The sequence below is a fragment of the Vulpes vulpes genome, chromosome 12, assembly GCF_048418805.1.
Source record: "Vulpes vulpes isolate BD-2025 chromosome 12, VulVul3, whole genome shotgun sequence".
NCBI lineage: Eukaryota > Metazoa > Chordata > Mammalia > Carnivora > Canidae > Vulpes > Vulpes vulpes.
The window spans coordinates 61,042,920-61,055,655 of NC_132791.1; the positions used below are offsets into that span (position 1 = coordinate 61,042,920).

Genomic DNA, 12,736 nt, shown 5'->3' on the forward strand with positions numbered 1-12,736 from the left:
GTAAATATCCTAAGAAAATAACATGTGGGTCTCTATAAGACTTAGGCAGAGAGGAAACTAGTTATCCTGAATGTCAGCAAAACTTTGTAATTCCACTTACTTGTACTCTTGCAGAAAAATCAGCTTTTTACTCTACTGATCCAGCTCTATCACAAATACTTTAAATGCTAGACAAAAACAAAAGCACACCAAATAAGGTATTTAGGACTTCCATTTTTACCTGAGTCAAATGTACTCACACTTACTATATAGGATTTCTAGTAACATATTCAGATTAATAAAAGTCCAATAATAATATTTTTGAACTTAAAATAATTAGGTTTGCCTTTTGGATCTTTTGTTTTTCTCATCAAGATGGTGGCTGCTTATGGATTTTGCCTCTGCAGGATCCATTCACTCTGTTTTCTGATAATAAGGTCTGTACTTCCTCTTGGTTAACGCCCTTTGCACCTCCTTTCTCAGTCCAATGTGTCCTCTGAAAGTGGGAAAAGAGCATTCCCTTGGCCACAGTAATCGGCTCAGGGATGGGCTTGTGAACCCATGAAGCAATAAATGTCAATCTTAGGATTTTGTTACGATTGCTGAGAGAAATTGCTCTTTGTTTCGGCTGAGATTACGAAGATGGTAGAAGTCTGAAGTTCCTGGGTGGCCACTTCACTATCACACAGGAGGTGTCCCTGGCAATGAAAACAGCACTGTAGAAAGCAAAACAGATATACAGAGAGAGACAGTGTAGAGTCATCTACACTAGGGTCAACCACATCTGAAGCCAGTCCTACCACTGGACTTTCCAGTTAGATGCGATAACGTGCACCCCTGTTTAAGCCACTTGGAATTCAGAGGGTGCTGGCTGATGCAGCTATGTTGTCATTTGGGCTGAATCTCCATGTTAAATCAGACTTTTCTAGATAGGGCCTTTGGACCATGATGTTTCATCTCCAGATCTTTCTACTGACTGACTGCTGGTGCTCAGTGTGTGCTGCTTTGCTTCATCTTACCTGGAGTATCTTTCAGTAGCACAGCACCATTAATACCATTTTGGAAAACTCCTTTGAAAGCACCTAGCACAAGGATAAGTTGTGAGATACTGTCACAGATATATGCCCTCCATCTGCAATAATAAAGTCATTCACTTAAAATTGGATTAATAACATTTCATTTCTGTGAACACCCCAGCATGACTTCATTTTTTTAAAGGAATAAAATGATTCTGTTTCTTTTCCTTGCTTTAACAGTGGCATGAGTTTTAATTAATTGCTCTATTAAATGCTTCAGGGAAGTGTAAGGCTTTTTCTTGAACTTCGATTAAAGAAATCTCAGATACTTCCTGGTGTGTACTCCTTACCATGGGGGCTCCAACAAAGCAAAATCCAAACAGAAACACAAAACATAAAAGCATACTCCTTGGGCTCTGCTTCTCACATAAACAAACCTAAGTGAACCAGATTTTTTAAATTCCTGCCTTACATTATTACAAGTAGCATCACTTTACCCATGATTAGAGGAAGGGGGGAAAGCAAGTTTAAAAAAACTACCTTTATTTTTTATTTCTTTTTCAGTTACATACTTTTAAACAGGGATGTGTTTCATTATTCAGACATTCAGGCAATGTTGATTTCATTAGTGTTGACAGAAAAGAAGCATAAAAATGCAAAACATTGTTGACTTAACCTGAACATACCTGCATTACCTATTATTGACCAGTTTGTGTTGCCAAAAGACTTATTCCTTGGCATTAAAATGGAGCACTTAAAAATATTGCTAAAAAGCAAATGTCTACACACTGGTCTTTGCAGCAAATAAGGGTATTTATACTTTTAAAATATTTTAAGTCCATAATTGGATTAATATACACACCTTCTTATGTATAAGGAGTTCAGATCATATAAACACTGTACAGTCCAAAAACCCTACTGAGAATAAAACTAAATAGGCTTATGATAAGAAATACAGATATCGCATGTATTTACAAATATCATAGACACACAAATTTGGTCAAATACTGTAAAGAAAGAAGTGGTTTCACATTATAATGGCCAAAACATCCATCCACCTTGCTCAAGGCAAACAAAAATAAAAACTCAGTATGTAACTCCTGTCGTTTAAGATCATGACAGTATACAAACAGAATGGGAAACTGTTGACCAAATTATACAACAAATGTCTTCTAGGCTAAGTGTGGGCCTCTAAAATCTAGAACTTGAAAAGATCATTCAGACGATTCAGAGCAACAATGATAAACAATGTCTGATCTGCAGTATTCATATGGGAGCCTAATTTATCAAAAACAACACACTGAACTTTTGGCTAATAAGAAAAATAAATTACAAAGTACAATTAAATTCCTGTAAATGCAAAAATGAAGTCAAAAATGTAATTTCCTTTAAGTACACATTTTAAATGTTACCTTGAGACAATAAAAATAAATAAGCATGCCTGAAGGCATGTACTGAAAGACAAAGAAAGGGCTGTGTGGAAAGAGTAAGTAACCTTATAAATGAAAGGTGAATATGAGATTTGAAAAACATCATTCTCTTCCTAGCCAGTCTTTTTGTTGTAACTCTTCTTGAAAATTCTGACTAGTAGTAGAATGTGACCAAAGTACACCTGTGTCTTTATGGCTTAAAACAAAGCATACTGAAAAAATGGAATGGGTTTCCTTTTTTACAGAACTGTTACTTTGTTCATATGCAGGCACTTCAAAAGACTATGGAGGCAAAGCACCTGACCCATCCTTTCCAAAATAGTTTTCGATCATCAAAATTATACTAAATAGTAGGAAATTCCAGAGAACCAGCAAAGTTGAATACAAGAGACTAATGTGCACGGGGGCAGGGAGGTGGGGGAGGTGGGAGGTGGGCATTACAGTAACCCAGTGTTTATTACTGGGGGGTGGGGGTGAGGGGGTCCTTTATTTTATCAAAAAGTAAATAATTAATAAACAGACACCACTGCATGGCACATCCAAAATTTTCTGCTTAAGGGAGAATGTAATCATTCAGCAGTAGGTTTCAGTGGGATGTCTTCAGACTTCAACCTTATACATTGCAATGAGATTCACATTTATTTCTTCTCCTTAGTGTATTAAAAAAAAAAAACTCCAACATATTTCATTTCTCAAAGTATTCATTTCTTGCTGTCTAACATACATTATCTGGAAGCATAAAGTTACATTATACAAATATTTTGTGGGTATTTTTTTGTTTGTTTGTTTTTAAAGCGCTTTTGCCACTTCAGCAACACTGTACTTCACGTGGTGGTGCAACAAAAGCAGAGCTCCTATTTACCACACTAACTTGTGATTCATTTTACCACCGCCATCTGCCAAACCCATAGAGCTTTTTCCTCAGTACCTCTGGGCAGTGACTGTACCACGATTTCACAGAGAGAATGTTAATATGACTCATGAATAGCAGTACCATCAGTAATGCTGAAGTCAATGCAGATGTCACACAAAAAATCAACTTCTCATAAAATAACTTCTTTTATATATTTGGGCAACTGCGTCTTCTCTGTTGCATTATCCACTGGGGAGAAAAATCCTGCTTGATTCTGCTCTTATAGAAGTTATAAAAAAAAAAAAAACAGATTAGGCATATCTAACTGTTTGACACTGAAGATACTGTACTGCTTTCTACAACAGGAGGAGAGCTTCTGAAAAATGTCCTTAGGACTGCATCCATCAGTACCACCTCCTTGGTCCATTCCATTCATTGATGGGCAAAGCACTCATGTTTTGACAAAACTTTAAAGCTTCCATAAAAGTTAAATTAGAAAAAAATATGAATGTAAGACAACCACAAAATGAAGTATGAAAGTATGACATTTTGTTTCTAAGAGTGAGTCCTTGAAAATATATGTGGTCACTACAGAGATGATTTTAATCACAAGACAGCAGATGAACACGTAAGTAACTCCCCATGATCTGTCTGTGTCCAGAGTCATTTGTGACGCTGTATGGTTTTCCTTTTCCTTCGTTTGAAAAAACAGCAGCACCTGCAGATGGAGGGAAACACTTCTTGTATTATAAAGGTACTAAAGGGTCACAAAGTAAAGGCTGAGTCTAGCATATTAATGTAAATGGTCATAAAAAGCAATAAGCTAATGCAAGATACACAGTGAACATGCCCATGAAGCATATATATTAGTGAACCTATGGCAGAGTTATTACTGTTTCATCAACGTGCCTTTTAGGAATAGAGCCAGACTATGCAATGTTACAAGGAGCCACTAAATTGAAAAGGCTTTGCACAAGACTGAGAAGCTATGGAATTCTGAATGCTCACTGACCCACCATATTTTATTTTGAATACTCATTAACCTCTGGCAATGAGTGGCATGCTTTTATAAAAGTCATCTTATGCATTCTCTCCCTTTATTCCTCATATCTGTATATGATTGTGAAAGCCACTGTTAGAAAAGTAATAATGATCCTAATACTGAGGATTTTATTTTCACCAAGAATCAGATTCCAAAAATCTCTTTTTAGAAAAAGCCCAGATAAACTCTTCAACAAACATTTTCTGCCACATTTACAAACTGGAAGAGAGAAAATACATTAACCAGCATAGTATTCTTTAATTCTCTAAGGGTTAACATGTCAAACTTACCCTAAGTTAATTAAGTAAAAACCATGCTTAACATTTAAAATAGCATAATCAAGGTGATTCAGTTTTGTAGTCTATGAGGGAAGAGCATATTGAGTTTCATTTCCAAGTAAAAAAATCTAGAGATGATCACTCAGAGACCTGGTTTTTTCCATAGTAAGTTTTCCTAGCCATGAGGAGACATAGCACAGGTTAACACGTGAAAAGCAATGCTAAGGCTGATACAAACTCATAGTTAGAAGAGAATCATTGAGTAAAAACTAACAAAAAAAGAAATACACGCATGCACATAAATATTCTAAAAGTCTGACATTCCCTCAAATAAAGATCTGGCTCTTTTCCCCTTCCACACTTAAAGGAAAATCCATCTATTAGAATATCAAGAAGACAGGTGACACACAGAGGTTCTCCCCCCCCCCCCCCCCACTGAAGTCTAGGGTGTGTGCATATGTAAATATCTAAATCCTGTTTTGTAATTAAATTTAAATTGAGTCACACAGTGGTTCAATCAACAAAATACTGCCAATTCAAAGCTCATATAGAATGAGACCTTATAAAGATGTTCCTCTAATTCTTACCAGCCCACCTGCATAAAAGGATAGTAAATGAATAAATTTCAAGCTAAGCAAAATGAAGACCACCTAGCTTGAAGTGTGCTATTCAGCAAAAGACTGTGGAAGATGAAGTATTTGCTAGATATCTTGTATATCTTTCTGTGAAAGAAATGTAAACAGAAACCCATACTGTTCAGCTAAATTATACAATCTCTCCACCCACATTATTGTTAGTCAAAAATAATTTCAGACCATTTACTGTGATTTATGCCCTATGAAATCACTATGGGGCATTTGGCATAAAACCAAAATACATGATTGGATTTTTTTTAACTTCATTCAAATAGCACAGGATTAGACCATGGAGTATGAATAATTTAAACCTGTATATGTCAGCTGGTACAGATTCAACTGGAAATAATGTGCAGTTATGAATCTTTATGAATTTTACTCTTACTGAGGTGACCACCAGAGAAACCAGAAAGAAATTACCCAAAGGCCTCGAAAAGAGCTACCTCGGAAAAAGAGATTTTTCCTGGATTTATAAAAATAAGTGAACTTTATTTGTAACTGTCAGCTATCTAAATATTTTCTCAACTCTGTTATATAAATTTTCTAAGATAACACAATGAAACAAAAGATTATTTAACTCAGATTCTAAGAGATGATAACCATTATTTAAAAAAAACTTTCAGTAAAAGACTTAGGAAAGTTCATATTGTAAAAAAAAAGTTCATATTGTAAAAAAAATTTTTAATTGGTATTTAGAAGAAACAGATCAAATATTTAGAATATCAAGAATATGATCACACAAATACATTTCAATGGAAATGTATTATTCAATAGCATTCTATTAATAATGTTCACTGTTCCCAAATACTGTCATTTGTCTTTTCAAACTACAAGTTTTAAAAATTCTTCTGATGAAAAGTATTTTAGTGTTTATTAAAAAAGATTTCCATAAAAGCGTTTTGGAACAGAGAATTTAATGTAATTCATGTTTTTGATCAACAAGTTCCAGATTTTCCACACTTGTATTAGCAATTCACCTTGTCTGACTTATTCTTCTAGTACCATCAATTTGCCTTCCAACTTAAGACAGCCAAGTCCTTCCTATTTCTAAGGTCCTCTTCCCTTTAACTATGTATTATTTAACACAGAAAACCAGCCCAAGCATTTACTTGAGACTAAATAAAATTTTCAAATAAATCATAACCATATAGACCTTTTAAACTGAAACTCAATCTAAAAAAAAGATCTATTTGTTAGAAATAAATTCCTCCAAATAGAGTAAGTACATACACCCTTGAAATGGATTTGCCCTGGAAGACAACATGCTATTAAACTGACTACCACCAGGGGGCAGCATTACTTTATTCACTAGGAATGTATCTAAATAAAGAGGAGATGCTCTCAAAATAGAAGATAGTTATAAAAGAAGAGAATATTTAACTTGTGGCTAGTTTCTTAAAACATACCAAAACAGCTGATTTACAGTCTTTGTGATTAAGAAATTAGGTCTCATATCAGTTGCCTTCTATCTAAAACTGCTGCTCCCACACGGCCACTCTGACATGGCCATTTTACTCCTCTCCGTCCTCAGCACTAATCTGAATTTATGTTATTTACTTACTGACTATCTGCCTCCACATAGAATGCAAGCCCACAGATACATCCCACAGTTGGTACTCATGTAATATGTACTGAATAAGTGAATGACTTGCCCTATAAATGCCAGTCATGGACTAAGAACCTAGTGAAAATTCTACGGCATGTTCTAAAACTAGAGTCCTTACCCCTGGCCCACAAGCCCTAGTGAAATCTCACAAACTGCAGATTTTAGCACCTGTGGAAGCTTTCCTGGAGAAAAGTTGTTTACACAGGATTCTTAGGAGTCTAAACCCAAGAAGCACTACTCTGCCTACACACCTAGCCAGGCCTCCCCTCCAGCTGCTCCATTTCCAAGGGGTCCTCATCCCAGAAGCTATGAGGTGAGCACTGGAGATACTGAGCGTCCACTGTGCCATCAACTTACATGAATGCAGGTAAATGTGTAAAAAGAAACAATGTAATTTTAACACTAGGGGCAAGTCAAAGGGGAAAAAAGTTATTAGTAACAGTAATTGCAAATGATAGCCAATAGTGCAGAAATTAGCACTGCCGAAGTTCCCGCAGGTGAGGTGAGCAAGTTACTTTGATCACTACATTTCACTAACTGGTCTTAGAAAATTATCCACATCTTTAAAATGTTTAAGCACATTTTTCTCCATGCTGCTCAGTGGCAACATTTTCTCCTACATTAGTCCTCACCTCATTTGAAGCCTCTTCAGATCTAGACTACTGACAGCCCTGGGGAAACAGATTAAGCTTACAGGACATTTAAATCATGTTCTTGTCAATGCTCCTCCTCCTCTTGGCTCTTTTGTGATTATGCCTCTATGGCTCCAGTACACCAATATGCTCTCACAAGGCAGATGCACACTCCTGACGTATTTCCGCAGCTAGCCTAAAAGCCTTGGAGCCACAGCTCTATTCTTATTTAAATTCTTTGGAAATAAATGCTAAATCATGTTTCTGATGAACTTGAGGAGTGGCACCATAAATACTGTTTAGGCAGTCAACAGGAAATCATAACGGATCAAAGTCCTCAAATACGTAGAAAACATACAGGAGAACGGATGAGGCTTTGCTGGTGATACTGCACCATTTCTCCTTCATTTGTCGCCTTTTCCTGCCTTGAGGATCTGACTGTCTTCCTGGATGCATGGCACAGACTTCCTTCTCACACAGCTACCTGAAACTGCCACATGAATCTCTGTCTGCATCTGAAGCTCCTGTCTATCCTTTCTGCAATGACTCACTGGCTCCACCATCAGGTGACAGACTGTTGGGTACCTGCCTGGCCAGACCTATCTATGTAGGACCCCAGAGCCTGGCCTCTCCTTATCTGCAGAGTATACAGAAAACAGCTTTTTAGATATCTGTATTTAATTCTCTGACAAAGGATTTTGCATCCTTCAAATCTATACAAGAAATGTAACTTAAGATTTCTGAATCCCTTGGTGTAAAACATGAAGAGCTGATCAGGTAAGCAAAAAAAGTTTAGATAGAAGCCCAAGAACTTATTAAACTCAAAACCAAAGAAACAAACAATCCAATCATGAAATGGGCAAAAGACATGAAGAGAAATCTCACAGAGGAAGACATGGACATGGCCAACATGCACATGAGAACATGCTCCGCATCACTTGCCATCAGGGAAATACAAATCAAAACCACAATGAGATACCACCTCACACCAGTGAGAATGGGGAACATTAACAAGGCAGGAAACCACAAATGTTGGAGAGGATGCAGAGAAAAGGGAACCCTCTTACACTGTTGGTGGGAATGTGAACTGGTGCAGCCACTCTGGAAAACTGTGTGGAGGTTCCTCAAAGAGTTAAAAATAGACCTGCCCTACGACCCAGCAATTGCACTGTTGGGGATTTACCCCAAAGATTCAGATGCAATGAAACGTCGGGACACCTGCACCCCGATGTTTCTATCAGCAATGGCCACAATAGCCAAACTGTGGAAGGAGCCTCGGTGTCCATCGAAAGATGAATGGATAAAGAAGATGTGGTTTATGTATACAATGGAATATTCCTCAGCCATTAGAAACGACAAATACCCACCATTTGCTTCAACGTGGATGGAACTGGAGGGTATTATGCTGAGTGAAGTAAGTCAATCGGAGAAGGACAAACAGTGTATGTTCTCATTCATTTGGGGAATATAAATAATAGTGAAAGGGAATATAAAGGAAGGGAGAAGAAATGTTGGGAAATATCAGGAAGGGAGACAGAACATAAAGACTCCTAACTCTGGGAAACGAACTAGGGGTGGTGGAAGGGGGGAGGAGGGCGGGTGTTGGAGGGGAATGGGTGACGGGCACTGAGGTGGACACTTGACGGGATGAGCACTGGGTGTTTTTCTGTATGTTGGTAAATTGAACACCAATAAAAATTAATTAAAAAAAAAAAAAGATAGAAGCCCAAGGCCATCGACCTAACTAACTACTCTAACTGGGAACCTGCAGATCCATCCTTATCTTTAATTTCTTCCTCTCCATCCACATGCAATTAGTCTCTCAAGTCCAAATGACTTTCAAAGTTGTCCCATCCTCTCATGCTGGCTTACTTCCGAACTTCTTGTCTCTGCCACTGCTAAGAGCCTCTTAACAGATGTCCAGGCTAAGTGTCCTCCTTCCTCTCTGCAATGTGCCATCCAAACCGGCCCTCGCACAGAGATGGCCTTGCCTTCTGCCTTTTACATTTCACCAATGGTTCTCCTTGGTCTAAGGCATTAGGTCCACACAGTTCTTACAGTTTGGTTCCAATCTATTTCCACTCTTCCCTTAGTCTCATCTTACATCAAGCTGCCTCTCGAGGGAGAGAGGGAGAAGGATGGATTGATTTTATGTAATCTAAGGAACCCCAGGAATAGACATAAGCCTCAAAAGTGCTGCCAAACTAATTTGTGTAAGGCTCAATATGATTATACCATTTCTTGGCTTAAAATCCACAGCATGCTTTCTGTGTTGAGAACGGATCATGCCCCCCCTCCCCCAACCTGGCTAGTAAGGCGCTTTGAGATTAGCCACTCAGATCATCTCAGCTCCTGCTGGGATGCATTTGTGCTTACTATACATGAATGGGTTACTCCTTGGACTTGCCCCATTCTTTCCTTGCTCCACATGCTGCTCAGCGACTTCTGACTCCTGCACTCAACCCTTTGCCAAACCTACTCATCTTCCAGAAAAAAAAGTAAATGTGCCCTTACCCATGAAGATGCCTCTGGTCTTCCAGCTGGAAGAGCACATGCCAGTCTCTTAAATCTGGTAACACTGTATCCTAGAAGCTAATCCTGTAATACCTAGTATTAGACCAGTAATTCTCAGTCGTGGTTGCTCCTTAGAATCAGCTTACAAGCTTTTTAAAAATACTGTCAACCAGGGTCTTTTGGGTGACTCACTCAGTTAAGCATCTGCCTTCAGCTCAGGTCATGATCCCAGGGCCTGGGATCGAGTCCCACATTAGGCTCCCTGCTCAGCTGGGAGTCTGCTTCTTCTCTCCCTCTGCCCTTACTCCCCACTTGTGTTCTGTCTCTCTAATAAATAAAGTCTTTACAAAAAAATACTGTCAACCAGATCCTCATCACAGAAGAATTAATTCAAAAACTCTGATAGTGTAACCTAAGCATTCACATAGTTCTGAAACTCCCCAGATGTTTGTGATTTGAAGCAAGGACTGAGGACGACTAGGTGAAAATTACTGGTGTATTTCCTACCTTTTCTAAGGGAACATAAGGGCCTTGACTTATCTTTGTAATCACCATGTTAGCAAACACACAGTAAATGTTGGAAAAGGGATAGAAATAATAAGAGAAATAATGGTGAAAAAAGATAATTACATACTCCTTAAAAACTCAGTAACTAAACCAAAGGAAGCTTTGGTTTTCCAAAATTCCTGGAAGGAATGATGAGGGTGCTATCACTTTATCACCTGTCTTGAAAAAAAAATTCTCAGCCACAGTGAAGAAGGCAACATCTCATTACTAATGAATAAGCCATTATATGCAGGGCAACAGAATATTTTCCATCATCACTTGGAAATCATATATGGAACCCTATAATGTACTGTTCTAGGAACCCTGAGCCTCTAAAATGCCCAACTTACATTATAATTAATGGGGTGGGGTGAAAGGGGCCTCCGCCAATCACAGTTAAGAAGAGAGGGAGGTGGAAATTTGAAAAGGAATTCTCAGCAGGTTCCTACCAACCTATAAAATGGTGGGAAAACAGAAGCATAAGATGCAATTTAGGAAAAAAACACATTCACAGTCTCTCACCACAGACTAAGAAGGTATGAGGAATGCAAAAACAAACTCACAAGAATGTGAGAGTCACTTGATTAAAGAGAAATCAAATGTGACAGGTTGCAAGTTTTTAACCAGTGAGGAGGCAGGGAAGTTCGGAGGATTTCTGTAATCCATCTGGACTCAAGCTTTATCGAAATTATGGGTTGCTCTCCATTTTTAAAAAATAACAGCTCTATTAAAATGTAATTCCAATTATTATCAAATTAACACTTATAAAGTATACAATTCAGGAGTTTTTAATATATTCAAAGAGTTCTGCATCTATCACCACTATCAAACTTGAAACCATTTCCACTGCCCCCAAAAGAAATGACATAATCTAACCTACTAGCAACCCCTCCCACCCTCCTTTCCCTGCCCTAGGCAATCACTGCATTTTTCTTTCTATATTGGCCTATTCTGGACATTGCACATAATCAAAATCATAGAACATGTGGCCTTTTGTGCCTGGCTTCCTTCACTTAGCATCATCATATTTTCTATTTCATTATTTTACACTGTCAACTAATACTCCACTGTACAGATACACCACATTATTTAGTCCTAATTATTTAGTAATAACTCACTGAGGCATAGTGCGTTGGGCACTGTGGATCTGAAGATAAGAGAGGCCTGGCTTTCAAGAAATTCAAGAAGTTTCACAGAGAGAGAGCTAACAAGAACAACATACCAGCAGCAGACATAAGGAACCCAGGGAATACAGTGTTCAGAAGGGAAAACGAAGCAGGGCAAGATGGGCAGGGGTCGAACTATGAGAGGTATAAAGGGCCGTGGGCCCTGCCAAGGAACGTGGACTCAAGGCTACAGGCCATGGACGACCTTTCCTTCGAGGCCTTTCCCAACACACTTGCTTTTTTCTCATCTTCCAACACGTACGGATAGAAACCCAAACCCACAACATATATACACCCACACTCATCCCAACTAAAGAAGCTTCTATGAAGCTACCTCCACAAGGCATTCCCTGACCACCCTGTCCGTAAGTAACCTTGTTCCCATAAGCTCTCACAGGTTATTTTATACCTTTTAACGGTAGTTATCAGATACAAATTATTAATATGTGCTAAAACACCACAATCTGCCTTGCTAGGTGTCATCTACTTAAGGGCAAGGACAGGTTCAGATTATTTCTAAAATCCAAATGTACAACTGATGACTGAATAAATGGGAAAAGGGAATCGATCTGGCTAAAAAGCAGGTGTCTCAGATGAAGTGGACAGTGAACAGCCAGTCTCAGTGAAGAGTGTGGGCGTACAAGTAAAAACAGGAGACATGGCTGAGGAGAACAACAATGGGAGAGGTCACTGGCAGCTGGAAGCGGAAATATAAAGAGGGTAGGGATAGCTACTGAACACTGCCATGGGCAAGACAAAAAAACAGTGCATTATCATAGTTAATATCCTCAACGATCTATGAAGCAGATAATATGTGCCTCATTTTATAGAGAAAGAAACAAGCATGAGATGAGCAGGTAATTCTAAGTGGCAGGAGCAGGATTCTACGACCCATGTTCAACTGTACAGGATATGCATCTTCCAATCTGCCACACCACTTCTGTAACTCCACTTGGAAGTATATCAGCAAACATCAACTGCTGTTTTTGTTCTTGATGTAAAAATGCATAAGTACGTAGCTGATTAATTATATCTTCAA

At 38.4% G+C, this 12,736-nt stretch overlaps 1 protein-coding gene across 30 annotated transcripts in view; it reads right to left on the reverse strand.

Moving 5' to 3' along the window:
• Window positions 1-1,521: 1,521 nt before the first annotated feature.
• CSNK1G3 (casein kinase 1 gamma 3) overlaps window positions 1,522-12,736 on the reverse strand; it is a 109,272-nt gene continuing 98,057 nt past the window's right edge. For all 30 annotated transcript variants that reach the window (XM_072728696.1, XM_072728699.1, XM_072728700.1 and 27 more), the window contains one exon: window positions 1,522-3,996. In XM_072728696.1, the coding sequence (XP_072584797.1) occupies window positions 3,942-3,996 (55 nt within the window). In that variant the 3' untranslated portion in view covers window positions 1,522-3,941. The remainder of the gene's footprint in view (window positions 3,997-12,736) is intronic.